The 18,551-nt window shown below is 35.6% G+C and overlaps 2 protein-coding genes across 4 annotated transcripts; both read right to left on the bottom strand.

The window, feature by feature from the left end:
* Positions 1 to 151: 151 nt before the first annotated feature.
* LOC132253657 (G2/mitotic-specific cyclin-2-like) lies at positions 152 to 3,207 on the bottom strand. Its single transcript, XM_059736496.1, has 11 exons — positions 3,002 to 3,207; positions 2,805 to 2,913; positions 2,629 to 2,688; positions 2,234 to 2,279; positions 1,988 to 2,143; positions 1,782 to 1,907; positions 1,417 to 1,506; positions 1,113 to 1,334; positions 897 to 995; positions 619 to 797; positions 152 to 515 (listed from the first exon to the last, which is right to left on the bottom strand). Exons 1-11 carry the CDS (start codon positions 3,057 to 3,059, stop codon positions 365 to 367), a joined length of 1,296 nt encoding a protein of 431 aa, XP_059592479.1. The 5' UTR covers positions 3,060 to 3,207; the 3' UTR covers positions 152 to 364.
* Positions 3,208 to 4,831: 1,624 nt separating this feature from the next.
* On the bottom strand, positions 4,832 to 17,664 carry LOC104879172 (uncharacterized). Of its 3 annotated transcripts, XR_009465564.1 has the most exons (15): positions 17,450 to 17,664; positions 17,243 to 17,330; positions 17,040 to 17,150; positions 15,321 to 15,418; positions 15,135 to 15,218; positions 14,855 to 14,991; positions 14,572 to 14,644; positions 14,416 to 14,461; positions 14,180 to 14,289; positions 13,773 to 13,880; positions 13,620 to 13,679; positions 12,919 to 12,980; positions 6,755 to 7,067; positions 5,171 to 5,957; positions 4,832 to 5,091 (listed from the first exon to the last, which is right to left on the bottom strand). XR_009465564.1 is itself a non-coding variant. In XM_059736497.1 (14 exons), exons 1-14 carry the CDS (start codon positions 17,513 to 17,515, stop codon positions 5,247 to 5,249), a joined length of 2,067 nt encoding a protein of 688 aa, XP_059592480.1. In that variant the 5' UTR covers positions 17,516 to 17,645; the 3' UTR covers positions 5,155 to 5,246. The 3 variants fall into 3 exon arrangements, 1 of the variants encoding a protein (XP_059592480.1); XR_009465565.1 differs by lacking the exon at positions 14,572 to 14,644 and having other exon boundaries at positions 14,180 to 14,285; positions 14,416 to 14,493; positions 17,450 to 17,645; XM_059736497.1 differs by lacking the exon at positions 4,832 to 5,091 and having other exon boundaries at positions 5,155 to 5,957; positions 17,450 to 17,645.
* Positions 17,665 to 18,551: the final 887 nt, after the last annotated feature.

Consider the following 18,551-nt stretch of genomic DNA (forward strand, 5'->3'; position numbering starts at 1 on the left):
AGTACTTTTTCCTTCCTCTCTTTCTTGGCAACCAAGCTATAGCTTTTAGTATTCAAATAGAATTTTCCCAAGTACAAAAAATTAAAGTTGAATTTTTCCCCTTTGGATTAAATAGATTCAGACAAAATGGAGCACACCCTAACAGGTGGAATTATTCAGAAAATTGGTATTTATTCATTGAATTATTGTCCAACATCTGCTGCACCACATTTTAAATAAAATAAACAAATAAAAATAACATTCCAGGGCAACCCAAGTTGTTGGGTTGTTATTTGTTAGCCACCCACCCTTCCCCCCACCATTGAACCCCAATTGTATAAGTCACTGAGAATTAGTAACTATACATACACACACACACATAGCCCTATTGTTGTTGTTGTGTCCCCAGTAGGAAATGAGCCGGTTCACATTTTGATGTATAACCCAACTTTGATGTACAGTACTTCCTCTGAGCTGCAGTTAGTTTCCCTGATCCCACATTTTGGTGCAAATTAACAATCAGTCTAGAGCATTCCCTGCACCATCAAGGCAAAAAAACAACACCCCCCCATCAGTACTTTTTCCAGATATTACTGAACAGAAAAGGAGAGCAAGGAGGGAGGAGGAAAAAGACTTTACAGGAGCTGATCTTCAGTGTAGCTGGTGTAGTGCTCACAAGTCTTGTCCCATTGCTTAAAACCATAGAGAGTACACTGAGCAGTGTAGATGGAAGCAGCAGCTAACAGAGATGGTGGGAACTTCAGCATCTCATACTCCACCAGGCAAACATCCATCAAGAAGAATGATAGTAGCTCCATCTGGGTCATGGTTTAAATTTAAATACAGAATCTCAGTAAGCCAATCTATGTTGGTTGATTCATTAAATAAACAGAACCAGAACGAGAACCAGAACCAACCTTCTTGTCTGATTGAGCAGCCTTGAGGAACCTCTTCATGAAAACGTACGGCGTCGGGACTGACATGTTGAATTGCAATGTGTTGAGCATCAATCGCTCCTGCAGATTTATTTTAAGAAAAGGGTTTTTATTCATTTGACAAAAAGAGGAGAATGATGGCAGTAGAGCGCACTAACAAACCACCACCAGCCTAATGGCAGTAGAGTAAAAGAGTACCATTTCAAGAAACTCCTTCCTTGTGTAAGCTTTGTCTGAAATAATTATTAAATCAGCAACAACTGGAACAGAAACCTCCTCATATTTGCACGCTAAGAGCATAGCAACCAGACCAACTAATTGAAGCTTCTTTCTTGCCACCGTCTGCTGAGCTAGAAATCTGTCTACGAGATTGACAGTAAGAAACAATGTCTCTTCCATGAGTTCAAATTTATCATGCACCTGTTTGGTTCAAATACATCAATTAGTGCCCCCCTTGGATCTGACAATATCTCATTTCTCCACTTAGTAAATTTGTATATACCTCGATAAGCCAGTCGATCAGTATAGCCCTCATCTTATGGTTAATGTCAAATTGTTGAGCCATATAGTCCGGAGAGACACAGCTAGAGCTCTGCATAAAATCAGTGTTGTTTAGACATCAAACCCAATGTGAATTGATGCTCAAAATTACAATAGCTTATATTCAGAAGATCTGTGGAGTTCTGAGGAAATTTAACCTGAATGTATTAATGGATCCAAAGTGCAAGTTGCATTAGGGTTTAAATTTTGTAACAAAAGAACTAAAGGTCAAAAAAATCCTTGCCCTACACCCTAATATCAACCTTGGTCACCCAGAATCAAAGGCTATAATCTGAAACTATATAATGAGATTGAGTTTTGAGCTACCTCCATCCTTCTGTAGTAGGCATACAGCTCTTCAACATACTCAGCAACTGCAAGTGGATTCCTGGCATCTGGGCCATCAATATCCATGATAGGCTCCCCATCTATGTCCTCCATTTCCACCTCCTCCTGCAAATATTTCAGCCATTCCTTCATGGGTTTTCTATTTGATGCATTATTGAGTAGTTTCTAGTGGGAGAGAGATATACCACTTGATTCATCTCATCGATCTTGGTTTCTGTTTGTTCCACCAACATGGGTACTGGATGATCTGGAGCTGCCTTGTGCTCCTCCATATCTTCAATTTCGCAATCTTCTGATTGACCAGGAGTCCATATGGATAATAACTCGGGTTTCTTAGGTTCCTGCTAACATCATTATAAGACGAGAAAATGTTAGCCCCATTGTGTATAAATAAGAGGGAAAATTGACTCTCAGAGAGCTAAAAGCTGTACCACAATGTTAGAGTGCTGCCTGCTCGCCAATTGTGCAGCAAACCTCCTAAAAGGTAGCAGCAAAATGAAATCAAAGGAGACCCATTAGAACATAAAATGTCATAAAAAAAATACAAATAAATCCACTGAAATCCCATTTGGCTGCCGAGGAAACCGAGGAAAATGAGAGAAAACAACAAAACAAGACTAAGGGTTTGATGGATTTGTGTTGTATTTGGCTTAGAAGTTAGACCTCAACACATCTAAGCAGCTGCATCAGGCTCAGCTAAGGGGTAGTATATTTTTACTTTTTTTTCTTTCTCCATCAAACTATGAACTGTTCAAAATTCAAAATTTTCAAGTTCCCCAGACACCCACTCGGACACCATGAAAAGTGAAATGGGTTACATTCAAACCTTGTAACTGGTCGACGCTGCACTGGAGCGTGTATCCTCTTTTCACAAATCGCTTGTTTTCTGCGTCAACATCGAACATCCAACAAATTTAATCTCCGAACACAAGAAAACCATACTAAAAGAAAAAAAAAACAAGAGAGAGAAAATCTCAAAAAGGTGAAGAGAGAATTATTTACTCTAACAAGCCTCTCTTGCTAACACCACCTCTCACAACATTCTCACTAATCACGCTTAAAGCTCTTCGATTCTGTCTCGTCTCAAGCACAACTTTTTTGTTGCCCATTTCTGTAAGGAAAAAACCAAAACAACCCAAACCTCAAAAACAATCCAAAGCCAGACGAATTCCAACTCAATCAAACCCAGATTCAATTACCTTGAAGGACTGTGGGTTCAACCAAACCAGAAACTGGACTGTTCTCTGGAATGCACATTTTTTCCTTACTCAAAAGAAGAATACCAGCTAAAGAGATGAAGATCAAGGGTGGAAGGAGGGCTTTGAGTCTAGATAATACAATCTAGACTCCCTCTAGAGAACAGAAAGTAAAGGTAGAATGGACAGTGGGTTTGGACAGAGACAATAGGGTTTGTCTTAAAATATATATATTTTCAAATGCAACGGCTAGAAATTTATCTGTTGCCTAAGGTGTGTTGTATGAATGACTTTTGTCTATCCTAACGGTCACATGACTGTCATGCTTCTTGTTTTCTAAGTTATTTGGATTTTCATTTATTTTTTATATCCGGCTTTTTTTACTGTTAAACTTTCTAGGAAAATTCTACAGTTAGATATATCCGTTGTAAAAACAAAAAAATAAAAGATCCATTATTATCAATGTTTTTATCCAACAGATATGATATATAAATATTTTTACCGTTAAAAATAAATATTAAGAAAATGCCAAATTTTGATTTAAATCTTAATTTTATTTTTTATTTTTAAAAAAAAATATTAATATCCAGTCACGAACTAGTAAAAGAAAAAAAGGGAGATTGAAATTCAGTATCTATTTGATATCTCTTGGTTGGTTAAAAGATATACATTTCATGAACCTTTTATAAAAATATTTGCATATATTTTCTATTTTTCATTTTAAAATTATTTTTAAATGTAAAATATAAAAGTGAGTTTTCATATCCTTATATAAAAATAATCACAAAATAAGAATCTTTTAAAAAATTCAAATTTCATACATTTATTCGTAAAATAACATTTAGGATGATTAAATGTAATATCTATATTATTAAAAAATAACATTTTGAAGATAAAACTTTGACAAAACATATATATATAATACTAATTATTTTTAGATAATAATTTGAAATTCATATTTAATAAATTTAGATTCCTATTTTAAGATTATTTTTTTTATATGAGTGTATGAAATTTCTATTTTTGTATGAAAGTTATTATATTTTTACTTTAAAAAGTAAAAGATAAAAAGATATATCCAAACAACACTTAATATATTTAATTAAATTTAAATTTTCAGATTTTTTTAGGCTTCTAGAAGCATTTTTATTTTATTTTATTTTTAATTTTATTGTATCTTTTATTTAATTAATTTTTTGTATTTATTTATGTTATATTACTGGAGACTTTGGGTTTGGTGTTCTGGCGAAGTGACCAGAAATTCAGGCGCAAGAAAAGATGCTGGGGAAGTCTAGAAAAATAAATAAGCTTTCATTGCTTTCAAACATTTGATTATTTTCAGTGAATCAATAAACATCTCATATGAGTAGCTTTAGGACATGCCCATTAATTTGGTGGCTCCAAATCACAGTGTATCAGTTCAGTTCAATAATTTTACTTCTCAAATTCTATTACCTGGCCAAAGTATTTGTTCTTGGTAGCTAGAATTTGACTGATCAAACAATGAGGTGTACCTTTACCATTTTTTAACTTTGGAAATAATCACAAGTGGGGAGGAGCCAGGCCCTTCCATTATTCATACAGGGGACCACTGGTGGGGGCAAGCCTAGTAAGAACAAAAGGGAACTTCTAAATCAGTGCCAGCAGAGGCCTTTTAAGGTCACACCAATGGGCCAAGCGCCCCCCACACCCCCACACCACACCCCCCCCCCCCCCCCCCCCCCCCCCCCCCTCTCTCTTTTTTGGTTCCGTTGTGATTCATTTCCTTTCTTTTCCGTTTCCATTTCCTTTCCTGAGAGTTTAATAATAATAGGAAAACAAGAGGCAATGCAATGCTGAAGCCTCCAATCTGAAGGGCATTTTAGAATCAGTATTTAGCATTTGACGGGCCCTGTCATATCTGACATTCACTGACAGACTTTCCAAAACATAACCACAAATCTATTTATTTCAATCTGCTATGGCCTTTGAACTGAAGACTACTACTATTATTACCCGGAACTTTCCATGTGATGGAACCATCAGAATGGGCAGAATGTTCACAGTAATTGAGAGATGAAGTGGGGAAGATGACATGCCCCTTTGTGGTAGACCTGTATGGGAGAAGAAAGAAGATTGAGTCATGTGGCCTAATTGGGGGAAGAGAGAGCCACACAGAGAGATGAAATTTACCTGTTATTGTCAAAGGTCAGTTTCACTGTGATGCTAACCAAGTAACTGGGTAGTAATTTACAGCAGAAAGATACATTCACTTGAAGAGACTGGATAATGACGGTCGACTAGGTTTCTGATTAACTGCTTCTTCTAGCTTGTGCTGCTCATTTTGCTTTCTAGCCAACTTCTGTTGTGGTAAATGACTGTTCTTAGCTACTTTATCCTGCCTTTTAGCTGATTTTTGGAGATTCTCCTTCCCTACCATTTTCAAATGCTTCTTGGCCATTTCCTGGTGCTGCTCATTCTCAGCCATCTCCTGCTTTTTTGCTATCTCCTGGTGTTTGTTATTCTTTTCTTTCTGCTTCTCCTTAGCAATCTCCTGCTCTAAAGGATCGAACTCTATGTCAACCAACTTCTGCTTCTTTCCCCTCTCTTGCTGTAGTTCAGGATTAAATGATGATAGACTGCGTTTTTTATCCTCCTTAGCAACCACCAGATGTTTTACCACCTCATAAAGAATGGGATGGCAATCCTGTTCGAGTGCCTCTGGCTTCTGTTCATTATAAGACATGTGCAGCTGATTTTTCTCCTCAAGAACCTCTGTTCCCATCTGGACAAGCCCACTGCTCATTGTGTCCATAATAACTTTGCCAAGAACAAATCTAGTCTCTCTCAGATCTCCCTTTCCGAGCAAGTAATAGTCAATCTCAGGACTCTCCCTTCCCTCCTTATAAGATTCAATACCATTCACCAGCACATTAAAAATATGAGCAACACGTTCTGCCATCCTCTTCTGTACAAATACCTGAAGAACCACATTTTTCAACCATATCAGCCGCAATCCGAATAGTATGTAGTAGCACAGATGTCAACATGTATGTTTTCTTCAACAGCCATGTGGATTATTCACCCACACTGATAGCTAGATCCCCACTAGAAACAGTGATGGTACAAGATTCTATAAATTAACATCCCAGATCCATTTTAATAGAAAAGATTCAGAGCCAGTTGGATATTTGCTCTCCTCTAAGATCATCTCACACTCATGCACTCTCCCAACACATGCATGAGCATACATTTGTCATATGGCTCTGGGGATGAGAAATAAGCTATTGCTTATACAGCCCAGCAAGTAGGACAAAGTATATGCATGTAAAATAAGTGGACATAAAACTTGGACAAGAGTGTGTTAACATGAACTATATGTTTGCATGCATCTACATGATGACAAATCAACTCTCAATTAAATGCAAACAAGATGCCAGCTTCTCCTAAGTAGTATCTCATGTTTGGCATGTAACCTAGATATAAGGTGGTTGACCACTCTGGATGAGACTGGAGGCATTATAACATGATCCTTAGCATTTTCCTTGTAGGCCTCGCTCAAAAGAAAAATAAAGCAGTCAGGACAAAAGAATATCATGTCCGCAGAAAAGATAGCAGCATTCAGTGGTCAAATGTCAACTTAGAAGTGCCATACAAATGGCAGGTTCAGACAACTTATAGGTTAACCTAAACTCCAGCTTATCTACTGTTTGGTTCTTAAGCACAGCAAATAGGAGCTTATTAACAATCTAGACTTAACACCAAATCAATACTTACCAAACCGGAGCATGGGTAGTCAGGGTAGTCGGACATTGATGCAGAAAGGTCACCCGTTTTAGTCGAAGAAATTGCACAATCTTGCACAAGTGATGCCAACTCAGAAACTCTTTCTGCTAGTTCTTCATCTGATTTAGAATCACATTCCACTAAAATCTCAGGTGAGAAACTAATTGGCGCTAGAGCATGTTTTCTTGCAAATTTAACACCTTCTGTCCACTTCCCATGATATAGAACAGAAGATAAAGTCCAAACTACAGAAGCATCTTGGGGTTTGTTTACTAATGCCATGTGAAATGCCAACAGTCCAACCCTATTCCATACAAATAGACATATAATCAGAAAGCCGCATCTCAAACAGAGAATCAGTATCAGAAAGACTTGAAAACATATGGATCCATAAACAAACGTTTATATATTCCTTCCCAAACTATTCCAGACTGTTATTAAATTACAAGTGTAATAGAAAATTTAGGATGGACTACCATACCAAGTTGTCTTCCCAGTTACAGAACACAGTTTGTGTTTCCCACACCTAGCAACTAAAAACTGCCGTGGGATATTAAACAAGAAAATATAAGATGTACATAAGTGTAAAAAACAGAGAAGGACGCGAGATGTTGAGAGAGCCCCAGAGGGCAAACAACTATCTTGAACCGGTAGATCTACATAGTATTCATCAAATTGAAAGTCTTCTACAACAAATGAATTTATGCGATATGAATGGGGTGTGAATATTTCTAGGCATGCTAAAAATGATTTGCAAGGCATGGAAACCTTCTGATGCTAGCAGCTAGGGAAAGACTGGAGCGAATTTCAAGAAATGTTTAATGCTTAGACAACTTTGTAAAGCTCTGTAGTGTTCTTAAACTTATGCAAGAGAATTCAAGATAATTTTCCAAAAAGACATCAATCAGCATTTCCATTTATTTTGTATCCCTGACAGGAGTTTGGCACGAATTCATGATGGCATTAATATCTCAACAGTGTTTTAGAGCCCCACCATCCTACAATGATGTTTGCAGCCCTTTTAAATAGGAAAAAATTTCATTTCACAATTACACATGTTTGGGAATATGGATACCACCCTCAAGCAATGAAAGAGAGCATCAAAACAAAAAATATGTAATCCAGTGGATTTTGAATAATCATAATTTAATAAGCAGCAAACATAATCACTTTTGACACTAATTCACCCAGTAAAATAAAGCCCTCATCAATAATCTAACTGCGAGAAGGCAACTAGCTTCTGAGTAGAGATGTTACTAAAGACCACCTTATTCCAAACTTTGAGATTCCACTTCAAATCTTTAAGCTTAACCGCCAAAAATGTGACTAACCAAACCCTATACACTATAACCATCCTACCAGTTTCAGATCAGCTCTTTGAGACCTTTCACTGTCAACCACATGTTTTCAAATCTGAAAGGTATTTTTCCTTTCTTTATCCCTCCACCATCATGCAGAATAGGCGCATGGTATAAGACTAATTTGGGTAGAATGCTTTGGAACAAGCCTCTGAACTAATTCTCTCAATCTTTAAAAACAAGAAAACAATCCAACCTAGTAGCTAGCCTATTATTTAACCCACCACACCAAGTAAAAGATCCTCCAGTTAAAGGAAGGTCTTTTACCTCCAGATCCTCAATAACCTCTTAAAAGCGCCTTATAGAAGTTGAGTTACTTTGGCTATTCCTCCTTTCCCTTGGGAATCTCACACCATTGAAATCCCCTTCTACACACCATGGATCGCTCTCAAGACATCTAATATCACTCAATTCATTCGAGAAATTTCCCCGCTCCTCATTTAAGACTGGACCATAGACCCCTGTGTACATCCAAACCAAGTTATCCTCATAGTTTTTAAATCTACAGGAAACAGAAAATGCTCCTACTTCCATCTCAATAAGCTCCAATGCTTGGTTATCCTAGAAAACCAACCCCCCCTACTTAACCCCTAGCTTCCACTACCCCCCATTCGAAGCACCTGCTCACACCCAACCTTCTCACCAAATGGGCTAACATTGGTTGAACCTTTGCTTCTTGAAGACAAACAAGGTCTGCCAAATATGAGTGAATGAGAGACTTAATAATTCTATGTTTATCCCCCTCATTAATCCCTTTAACATTCCACAAAAGAATGTAGAGCTTTATTGACACACTCTGGCTAATTCCCAATTACCCTTTTCCCTCTCTTCTCCCATTAATCGAGTCAGAATTATCGTTAACAAAGCATTCCAACTTACAAAGTTCCCTCTCAGACTTGGATTCAACATAAATATTTTTTTTAACCCCTGCCTCGAAGTCTTCCCTTTCTTTCTAAGCTCCAATCTTCTCAAAAGTACAAAGATTTCCTCTTCAAAACCATCTACTAGAAGCTCCACAAATTTAATAAAAGAGGCCAACTTGCTAAAACTTCCCTTCGTGAAAATGGAATCCCACAATGGACTCTCTAAAGCACACCCCTTGACTAGATCAAGCCTCTCTTCCTCCACCCCTGCCCTAACTCCATTTTCAATATTCACACAATTTGCTAGAAATCCATCGACAAGCCATCCATCAAAATCATTTTAAGGGGGCCACCCCTTACTTCCTCTTTCACAAACAAAGACTCATTGACAGTCCTCTTCATGTCCCCCCAATAAATCAAATCCTCAAATAGTCTTTCGTCATATTCCAAACCCACAAAAGGAGAAAATTGAGAAGGAGATTTGCATCCTAAGAAGGAAGAAGAGGGGTTCATCATACCTTGGAATCGAACCGATTCTGCCACCAAAGATTCGTCATCTAGAGAAAAGACCCCCTATAGATTCCCCCCTCCCCCTGTAATCTCCTCACCCACCCTTAAAAAGCCCCCACATACATCACCCACTTGTTTGAAGAAACATTTGTCCCAAAGGAAAAGCGGGAGACCTAATCTCAACCAAGCATTTTTTGCCTAAACACCTTCCCTGAAGTAACCAACCTTTGGGACCCATCTATCAAGCATCATATTTTTCTACTTAAAAACAAACAAATCTTCTTGCAAAACCCTTTTCACTTCCCCGCAACCTCAAATTCAAATAAAATTAAAGAATCTCCCATCAAAGATAGGCGAAAGTTCCCTCTTAGTTTCCAACAATACCTAGTCCACTCCTTTAAAGTAGGTAAAAGAAGGACCTCGTCCAAGAAATCACCTCATGATTACTACTCAAAAGGAACATTTTATATTAAAATTCTCATGAATTTCACATATTTTAAGTAGTAATTATACCTAAAATACCCAATTGACATATTGTAGTTCTTGCAATGATTACTAACCATCTTCTATGAGTTGTGAAATGATTTTAAGGCGTAACTGATGAATTTAATTGATCATGGAAGAAATGAGAATGAAAAGTGATGAAAAAGAAAGAATTGGAAATTTCATAACCATGTGAAATTTCCCACAACCGTGTGAATTGGACCAGAGAAGGAGAATCTGCAATAGCTTGAAAAAAGGAATTCACACCACCATGCAAAATTTCGCATGAAGCTGTGAAATGGTCCAAAAAGCATTTCCACTTGCTGCTGCCACTCACTTTGGAATTTCGCACCACCATGCGAAATGGCCAAATCTCATGCAAAAATGTGTTTTTGGTGCCAAATTCCAGATTTTTTAATTTGGAAGATTAAGAAAGACCCCTAAGATGATGTCAAGTGTCTATTTATGTAACATTCCTATAAATAGGAATTTGAAACTCTCATTTGAGGTTTTTTTTACTTTTGGACTTTGGAATTTTCTAGAGACTCTCTCTCTCTCAATAGAAATTTTTATTTTCTTTCATTTTCTCACATTTTCTCACTAACCAAACATGCCTTGTGAGACCAAATCTCCAAGCATGAGTGACTAAATTTCATTTTTCTTGGAGGAATGAGGATCTAGAGGCAAGATCTATGGTGAATTAGAGAAATAAAGCTTGATTTGCAAACCTAATTTGATCTAATTGATTGATTGATTAAATTTTGGGAATTTTTCTCTTCAAATTGTCTTGAATGAGTACTACAATGCAAACTAGATAGACTCATTAAATTCTTAAACCTAGATTTAATGAGATTGACTAGTTGCATTATGTGAATCATTGGAAGAAGATTTAAGATGAATTGAATCTATGGTTTAAATTGATCTTTTGGATTAAATCACCTAATTTGAAGAAAAATTAAATCTAAACTTGGATGAGAATTTAGATTTTCAATCTAACTTGATAAAGAATAGATCTCAACACCTATTCACCATAGAGATTGTTTTCTAGAAAATATTAACTCTAAGAGTTTCGTTTCCCTATTAATTTTGTTTCAAAATTTAATTGTTTTACTTTGAATTGTTCTTCCCAATTTGAAATCATTGTTATTTTTATTTTTATCATAAATTGTCAATTTATTTTCATTTGATCACATTCATTTCTTTTCTCACCATTCAAGCTTTAATTAACAGAAATAATGCATCCTAATGAATGACACCCAAAACCGCTATACTACCGTAACTTTTGCTAAAAACTGTTTTTGATCAAGTAAAAGTTACCTTAACATAATTGAATTAGGTTATAAATTTTGTTTTGATACGACAAACGACCAAAATCCATCAATCAAAAAATGGCACAATTGTCAAGGATGGTTCTAAGGTAATGGAGGCAAAAAAATTTATAAGGATTAGCCCTTGTGATCCACATCACAAGATTGGTGAAATTCTTTTTACCGATTCTCCATTTTTCATTTTACTTTTTTTAATTCCGTTTTTTGCTTTTGTTTTTCTTTTTGTTCTTCTTGGTTTGTAAGCTCTCTATTGCATGCTACATTAAGAACAAAATTTAAGGGAAAGATTACAAAGGACTTATATTGCTAATCATCTTTGGTTTGTGATCCAATCATTGAGGATATGGAAAATCAAGGGGAAGACCAATAAAATCAACATGGACCAAACAATGGCACCCCACCGCCCTACCAAACACCAATTGAGGTACTACAATTTGTTGAAAGAGTTTAAACCCCCCAAATTGCAGCCACATGGTATCACTCACTGCTCTCCGAGGTGCACCCACCACCTTAGCAAAGAAAACAAGTTCTTTAGGCCCCAAAGACTCATTCCTCTAAAAGGAGCTAACATTGAACAAACACCCCAACCCCCCACCCCCCAGGCAGCCCCTTACCTTTGGGAAAGATCAAATCAAACCTTTTTGCTTCCACTGAAAATACTGAGCACAAGAGAAACCATCCCACCTCATTACTACAAAGTTTAAACTATAGCTTCTCCCACCCTCAATCCAAGACTTGATGAAAACCTTCAAGTTCACTTTCTGACATCAAGCCTCCATCCTTTCTAGGTGAAAAGAAAGACCCCTTTCTCTAAGTCTAATCCACATCGAGAATCTTTGTCCCTTCTCAGTGACTACACCAGAGATCTTTCCTTTGAAAGTCTCAACCAAAGTTTTGAAAGATTTCGAGTCAATTACAAACCAACCTCTACCTCCAATCACCCTTTCTCCCTCTGCCTCCATTTCTTTTAATAATTGATCTTTTCCTTATGGTTGTGATCCTGCGTGATGTGGCTAAAAATTCACATCCTTTTAGATGGAAGAAGGATGAGGAGGGGTAAAGCACCCTTCAAGTTTGAACATATATGGCTTAAAGTAGGGGGAGATTCAAAGACTTAGAAACTAGTGAATAGGTTACGATGATAGGGGCTCCTTAATAAATTAATTATTAGTGATATAACGAAGAAATTATAAGTTACACAGAAGAAATTAAGTTGTGGAATAATCCATAAATGAATCTCATGCTTCTTTTTTCCCAAATACCAAACAGCAGAATGAGATATATTTTCCATTCTGCGCTTTTATTCCAATTATAGTAAAACATTAGCATAGGATATCATATTTTATATCCCATTGGAGATAAAATATCCTGGATGCATGTATCCTATCCAGACCACTAATTCAGCATAGTGAATGTGGCTTAAGGGTATTTTGAAACCATGAGAAGAGAATGAGATTTTTATTGAAGATAAGGGATAACAAACAGAAAAGGAAAAGAAAATAATACAAGCAATCTTTATGGAGTGAACAATAAGAAAATTCATAATGTTGATGTTACTGAAGGAATAAAGTTAAGAAGGAAAATAGCATCAGGCTCGGTAACATTTGGCTTACCATAGACTGCAATCACAAGGTCGATCACAAGTAACCAATTTATCCAAATTGAAGAATAATTTCTGCACATGAAAAATAAATAAATGTATTTAGAAGGCAATGAATTGACAAAAAGGGGTTTACTAATAAAAAAATGATATTCAAACTAACATAAATTGACATGTTGAACATATTTACAATTGGATTAAGCATGGAACTAGTAGAAGTCTAGAGACCACATGTAAGTAGTTTGCATACACATACCAAAGGGTCTATATGTCATCATCACAAAATGAAGTTGTATAACATGCTTCTAAAAGCTTTTGTTTCATTACAACTCTTGAATTCCTTTAACAAACCAAATCTGGTAAAACTCTCAGTTACTCCAGAATTCAAAATTATTTCCAAAATTTTACTAGGAAAATTTATCCTATAAGATTAAACATTTTCCAAATCATTCGTGAATTACATGAATACAAAGATTCATACATTTTTTTTTATTCCAAGACTTTGAAAGACATCATAACTCTCAGCTTTTCATAAGAAACATGGGTTCTCTCAAAATTCAGTACTCAGTGTTGTTAATCACACAAGCATTTCTAACTCCTTGATTCAAACTCCAAGGTTAAAAATTACCAAATCCAAATTCCTCACTGCTTATCATGCCTTAGCAGCATGTTAATCATTTATGAAAAAATGATACACTGCAGACTGGAGCTTACCATAAACATCATGGAATGCTGTGCAGATGGTTCAGTGGCCTGTTGAGCAAGGTATGCTCCCTGCAATCAAAAAGACAATTTAAGTATAAGTTTGTGTTATAACTAAACGCATGTGCAGAAACACAGAAAGCAGGAATATGAAAATCTACCTACATGAAATGGAAGCAGAATGTCAAGCAGGTTGAATCTCCAAAGTAAACAGAGAGAAGGCTTAGCGGATCCATAAGACAGCATATAGTTTAACTCCAACATTATCCTGGACTGAACAGACAAATAAATACCATATTGTTAAGAGACTGTACAGAGAATTCCATTTAAACATCAGGTTATCTGCCCTATTGGCCCAATCAAATAGGTCAAACAACCCAATATACCATATGATGCATTGGATATCATACAGCACACCCACTGTGTCATGTATAAGACTAACGATTTTGGTAGTAATGCATGTTCTACAGCAGAAAACAGACAAAGATAACATACAATGAAAAAGCAAAATACTCAAAAATCATTAAATATCCAGGAAGCACAGTAGTCTCACTAGACTCCTGTAGAAGTACCTTGTCCAAACTCTTAACAGATGAAGCAAGGCTTCGTATTGCAGTCTCAGTTTCCCTTGAAAATGACAGGCCTAGACGAGCTGCAATTCTTAAACCCCGCAACATTCTAGCTACATGATAGAGTTAGCATTAAAATGTCCAATTAGGCTTAGTTTGAAAAAATATTGTGCTAACAACTACGAATGTCATGAGTCATGATATTAATGAATTTATATCTAGAGGATGGAGACACCTACCGCAGTCCTCTTTGAATGACAACTGTGCGGGGATTAATGTCCGTAGCTGAGAGCAGACCAAAATAAAGATGTTTGCAACTTCAAATCAGACAAATTGGAGCAAATTATAACAAGCTGAATACAAGATTTTATTAACAAAAGGTAATAAAGAATCACCTTTAAGGACCTCAAATCCTTCATTCCATTAGCGTAATCATAGATTTTATTCACAAAAGGATCAAAGAATAAACTGCTTCCACAATTTAATAGATAGACATCAATGAGTTAGATTGAATCCAACTAAGCTCATAAAATTCAGATAAAAAAGAGAAATACCTAATTTTATTGTTAACTGATAGAAATATGCTACGTTTTATAAACAAAGCACATCATTTATAATATAAACCTCAACCACATGAACCACATATGCATTCACATTTTCCTTTTAAGAAAATAGGACCTGTTAATTGTGAAATCTCGATGCATACAGTTCCTCCAGCGATTGAAGTCACTTTCATCACAACCACTTGGCATTTGGGAGAAACTAACTTTTTCTTTTTCTTCACCATGCTTTGCCACTGTTTCAAAGCTGGATACCTGATACAGAAAATGATACAATTCTGTAAGGAAGACAAGATACAATATTATATGCAAGATGGAGGAGTATTCATACCAGTAGTTTACAGTAAAAAAGGAAATCATAGAAGGTTTTAATATGCCGAGTAAATGCACCAACCAACCTCAATTACAGAACCTTTAACATGCACTCTGCATATAGGAAACCGCCGTCCAACAATCTGAGCACGGCGAAATCTCTTCTTGATCTGTAAATTATTAATATACAATCAGCATAACTACCTAAACCTTATGGTGCAAACACTAGATTACTGATGAAGTTCTGAAGAACCTAAACAATGCCACAAGACCTGTTTAAGTTTAGCTGTGGTGATCACATCAAAATCTTTAGGTGTTTTATTCAGGATTAAGTCTCTCACACACCCACCTACCAGGTAGGCTTCAAATCCTGCATGGTATAGATTGGTTAAAAAAGGAAACCTTCTCTTATATGAATAACAGAGCATTCAAGTGCAACCAAATAAAAATGATATCGGCACACAGAGATAGTGAAACACGTTTCCATTCATGAGGATGAATCTCCAAAATCTACTCAGGAAAAAAATGAAATGAAATAAAGAAATCATAAATTAGTTTGACAAGAGTTATTTAGGTAATTTTACAGTCTTAAAGTTCTCTAGTGCCATAATTAATTAGGAGTTGGCATTTGAGTTTTATTCAAAATTTGGAAAGTTTTAGATTTCTCCTTGAAAGAAGTTTTTAAAATTTTGATTCGAGTGTCTTCTCTATTAGAAACTCTTACTACAAGAGGTTTTAAGTTTTTAATTTTACATATTATATATAATTCTAAAAAAAAAAAAAAGTTCCTGCGTTCTTTTAATTTTTTAGAAGATTTAATAGTTTTAAGAAAGGGAAGAAATTCCTAATAAGCTACTAGATAGGTGAGGTTTGGTTTACATTTCTTAGTTTTATTCAATTCATAAAGTTTTCCAAAACCTATAAATAAGACTTATTGATATAAAACATGATTAATGATTGATGATCAATAATATTAAGCTTTTTTTTTCCCACTTTGCAATTTACAATGATGAAACTTCATTGTTTTTCTTCTAACTAATACTCCTATAAAGACTCTTAAAAGGCCTTAATGAAATTCTAAGGTTTCCTATCTTTCTTATTTGTCTTTTCTTTTCCTACTTTTTATTTTACATGTTTCCCATTGAAACTCCTTCCTAAGCATACAATAGAAACCCATTGACTATCACCTCTACTAAGGAGTGTTATAACGACTAGCCCACAATCGTGTAAATATTATCCGCTTTAAGTTTAATTAACTTTATAGTCACAACTTTAAAACACGTCTACATGATTAAGAGGAATCTAGTACATATGTAGAGCTAGGAACTTCTCCCCTAATCAATGTGGGATATCACAAACCAATTTCTGACCCCAATGTGGGACACTATTTGTTTGTTTGAGTGACCTTGAAATCTCATGGGACACAATGAAAACATTTTATCTACACAGGAGGTGATTGTGATGTCTCACATTGGTGAAGGGAAGAAGTAATTGACACTATATATGTATTGGACTCCTTTTAACCATAGAAATGTGTTTTAAAGTTGTCAGGGTTTGTTGGACCCCGAGCAAACAATATCTACATGGGAAGAAGTTGGTTGTTACATTTGCATTGGATTTAGATAGCCTTGCCCCATAAGGAGTACCCCCATGTACCACCAGGCATGGAAGTAATGGCTATTAACAATAAGAGTACTATAGCAGGGAATTAGGTAGGTTAAATGAGCCATTTACAATATTCCCAATTCTCTAGTTTGAGTTGCAAGTCAGTACAAATTAAAGAGGGGTTAGCACAAAACAGGTTGGCTCAAAGATAAACAAATTGTTAAAAGACAATTTACTAAAATTTGCAAAAATTCATAACTGCATAAGGTTGTTTGCATTGACCACCCAACTGAATTATTGCACCAAACAAAAATTCACTACAAAACAATAAGCCCTTCCACCACATGTGAAAACATATAGTTAGCAAAATTATAACAGAACATCACCTTCACGCTGAAGAAGTTTCAAGACAACCCATGAGGGCGATGAAATCATCGACCGCGTTATACCGAAGGTCCTTGAGTCCAATTTTTTCCATTTCGACATGTCAATTTGACCTACATCAGCACCCCGTCATCATCAACATCATCCAAATTGAAAGTTCCAATTATTTGTACGTGTAAATACATCATTGTTTCTAAAAACATACATTGTTCTGGGATTGAGTTCGAATCCGAACCCATATCTCGGTGGAATTGAGGTTGTAGTCCTCCGTCGACTATTGCGTGGCTAAATCTCTGGAAGTAGAATATATACATAAGAAGAGGTGGGGGGGGAACAATAAAAGGGACCTTGTTAGTATGTGATGAAGTGTTCGAAGAAATGCCTGAAAGAGAATGGGGAAATAGAAATGAACCTGCAGTTTGAATAGGGCTCTGATGCGAGATACGAAGCCATTACTGGCTTTGAGTGTTAAGGCCATGAGAAAGCGTGAAGGAGAGTGTCATGGGCCTCATGGCCGTGAGACTCCAGAGGAGGAAGAGGAGGAAGAGGAGGTGAACATCTCCGTTACGCGCCCTCCCGTTGCGGTCAGGTGCTTTAGAGAATTAAAATGGTTAACCGAGGATCCACCTAGGGCTGCAACAACAGCCGAATGGTCTGGCCTGGTCCTAATGACGGCCCAACCAAAGCCCACCAAAGACTCTGACTCCCGTACAATTGACTAATGACGGCCCAATCGATCATTCTTAAAATTTCCGTTGGCCTCCTCCGAAAATTTTCAAATAATTCCTGACACATAATTTAATATTTTATATTATTTATAAGGTTGCACTATTCTATTTAATAATATTTATTTATATGTTTAAAAAAATAATTAAATTGTGATTATGTCATATGATATCTTATTTTGCTAAAAAGATGGATAAATATTCTATTTTTTGTTATTTTAATGTGTTATTTTATTTAAATTATGAGGTATTCAATTTAATACTTACTATTTAATAACTAAAGTTGATTTAAAATTAAATTATGCTTTAAATTGTTGACTTAAAACTTATTACTTTAAGTATTAAGATTGTTTAATAAAATTAACTTAAAATTTATTCTAAAACATGATATTGATATATTTATCTTCATAAGTTATAACTAAGACAAAAGAAGTCAAGTAATATTAAAGACCGTGAAATAATAAAAGAGATGGTGAAAGTAATTAGGACAAATGACGATAAAGAGATAAAATAAAATTGTGAACTTAATAATAAGTTAATTATTTTAACATATTATTTAAAATTATTTTTTACTTTAAACCGTGTTATTAAGTTATTTCACCAAACATACTTAATTTACTTTGAGCTATTAAGTCACTCAATTTAAGCTTATTCAATTTGATTTTCACACATTAAAATTTGACCAATACAAACCCAAACCTCACTCAATCCAAATTTGTAAAAATTAAATTAAATTAGTCTTAGGTTGAGTGCTTAGAAATCAAATTAAGTTAGATTGAGGTTGAATGT

Source organism: Vitis vinifera, chromosome 4 (genome assembly GCF_030704535.1).
Source record: "Vitis vinifera cultivar Pinot Noir 40024 chromosome 4, ASM3070453v1".
Classification (NCBI taxonomy): Eukaryota; Viridiplantae; Streptophyta; class Magnoliopsida; order Vitales; family Vitaceae; genus Vitis; species Vitis vinifera.

Coding starts and splice junctions, on each gene's coding strand:
- LOC132253657 (XM_059736496.1), bottom strand. CDS start 3,059: ATGTGCATTCCAGAGAACAGTCCAGTTTCTGGTTTGGTTGAACCCACA. Junction 2,914..3,001: donor TGAACCCACAGTCCTTCAAG/GTAATTGAATCT, acceptor TTTTCCTTACAG/AAATGGGCAACAAAAAAGTT. Junction 1,507..1,781: donor CCTACTACAGAAGGATGGAG/GTAGCTCAAAAC, acceptor GATTTTATGCAG/AGCTCTAGCTGTGTCTCTCC.
- LOC104879172 (XM_059736497.1), bottom strand. CDS start 17,515: ATGGCCTTAACACTCAAAGCCAGTAATGGCTTCGTATCTCGCATCAGA. Junction 17,331..17,449: donor GAGCCCTATTCAAACTGCAG/GTTCATTTCTAT, acceptor TTCTACTTCCAG/AGATTTAGCCACGCAATAGT. Junction 12,981..13,619: donor AGCATTCCATGATGTTTATG/GTAAGCTCCAGT, acceptor TTTCATGTGCAG/AAATTATTCTTCAATTTGGA.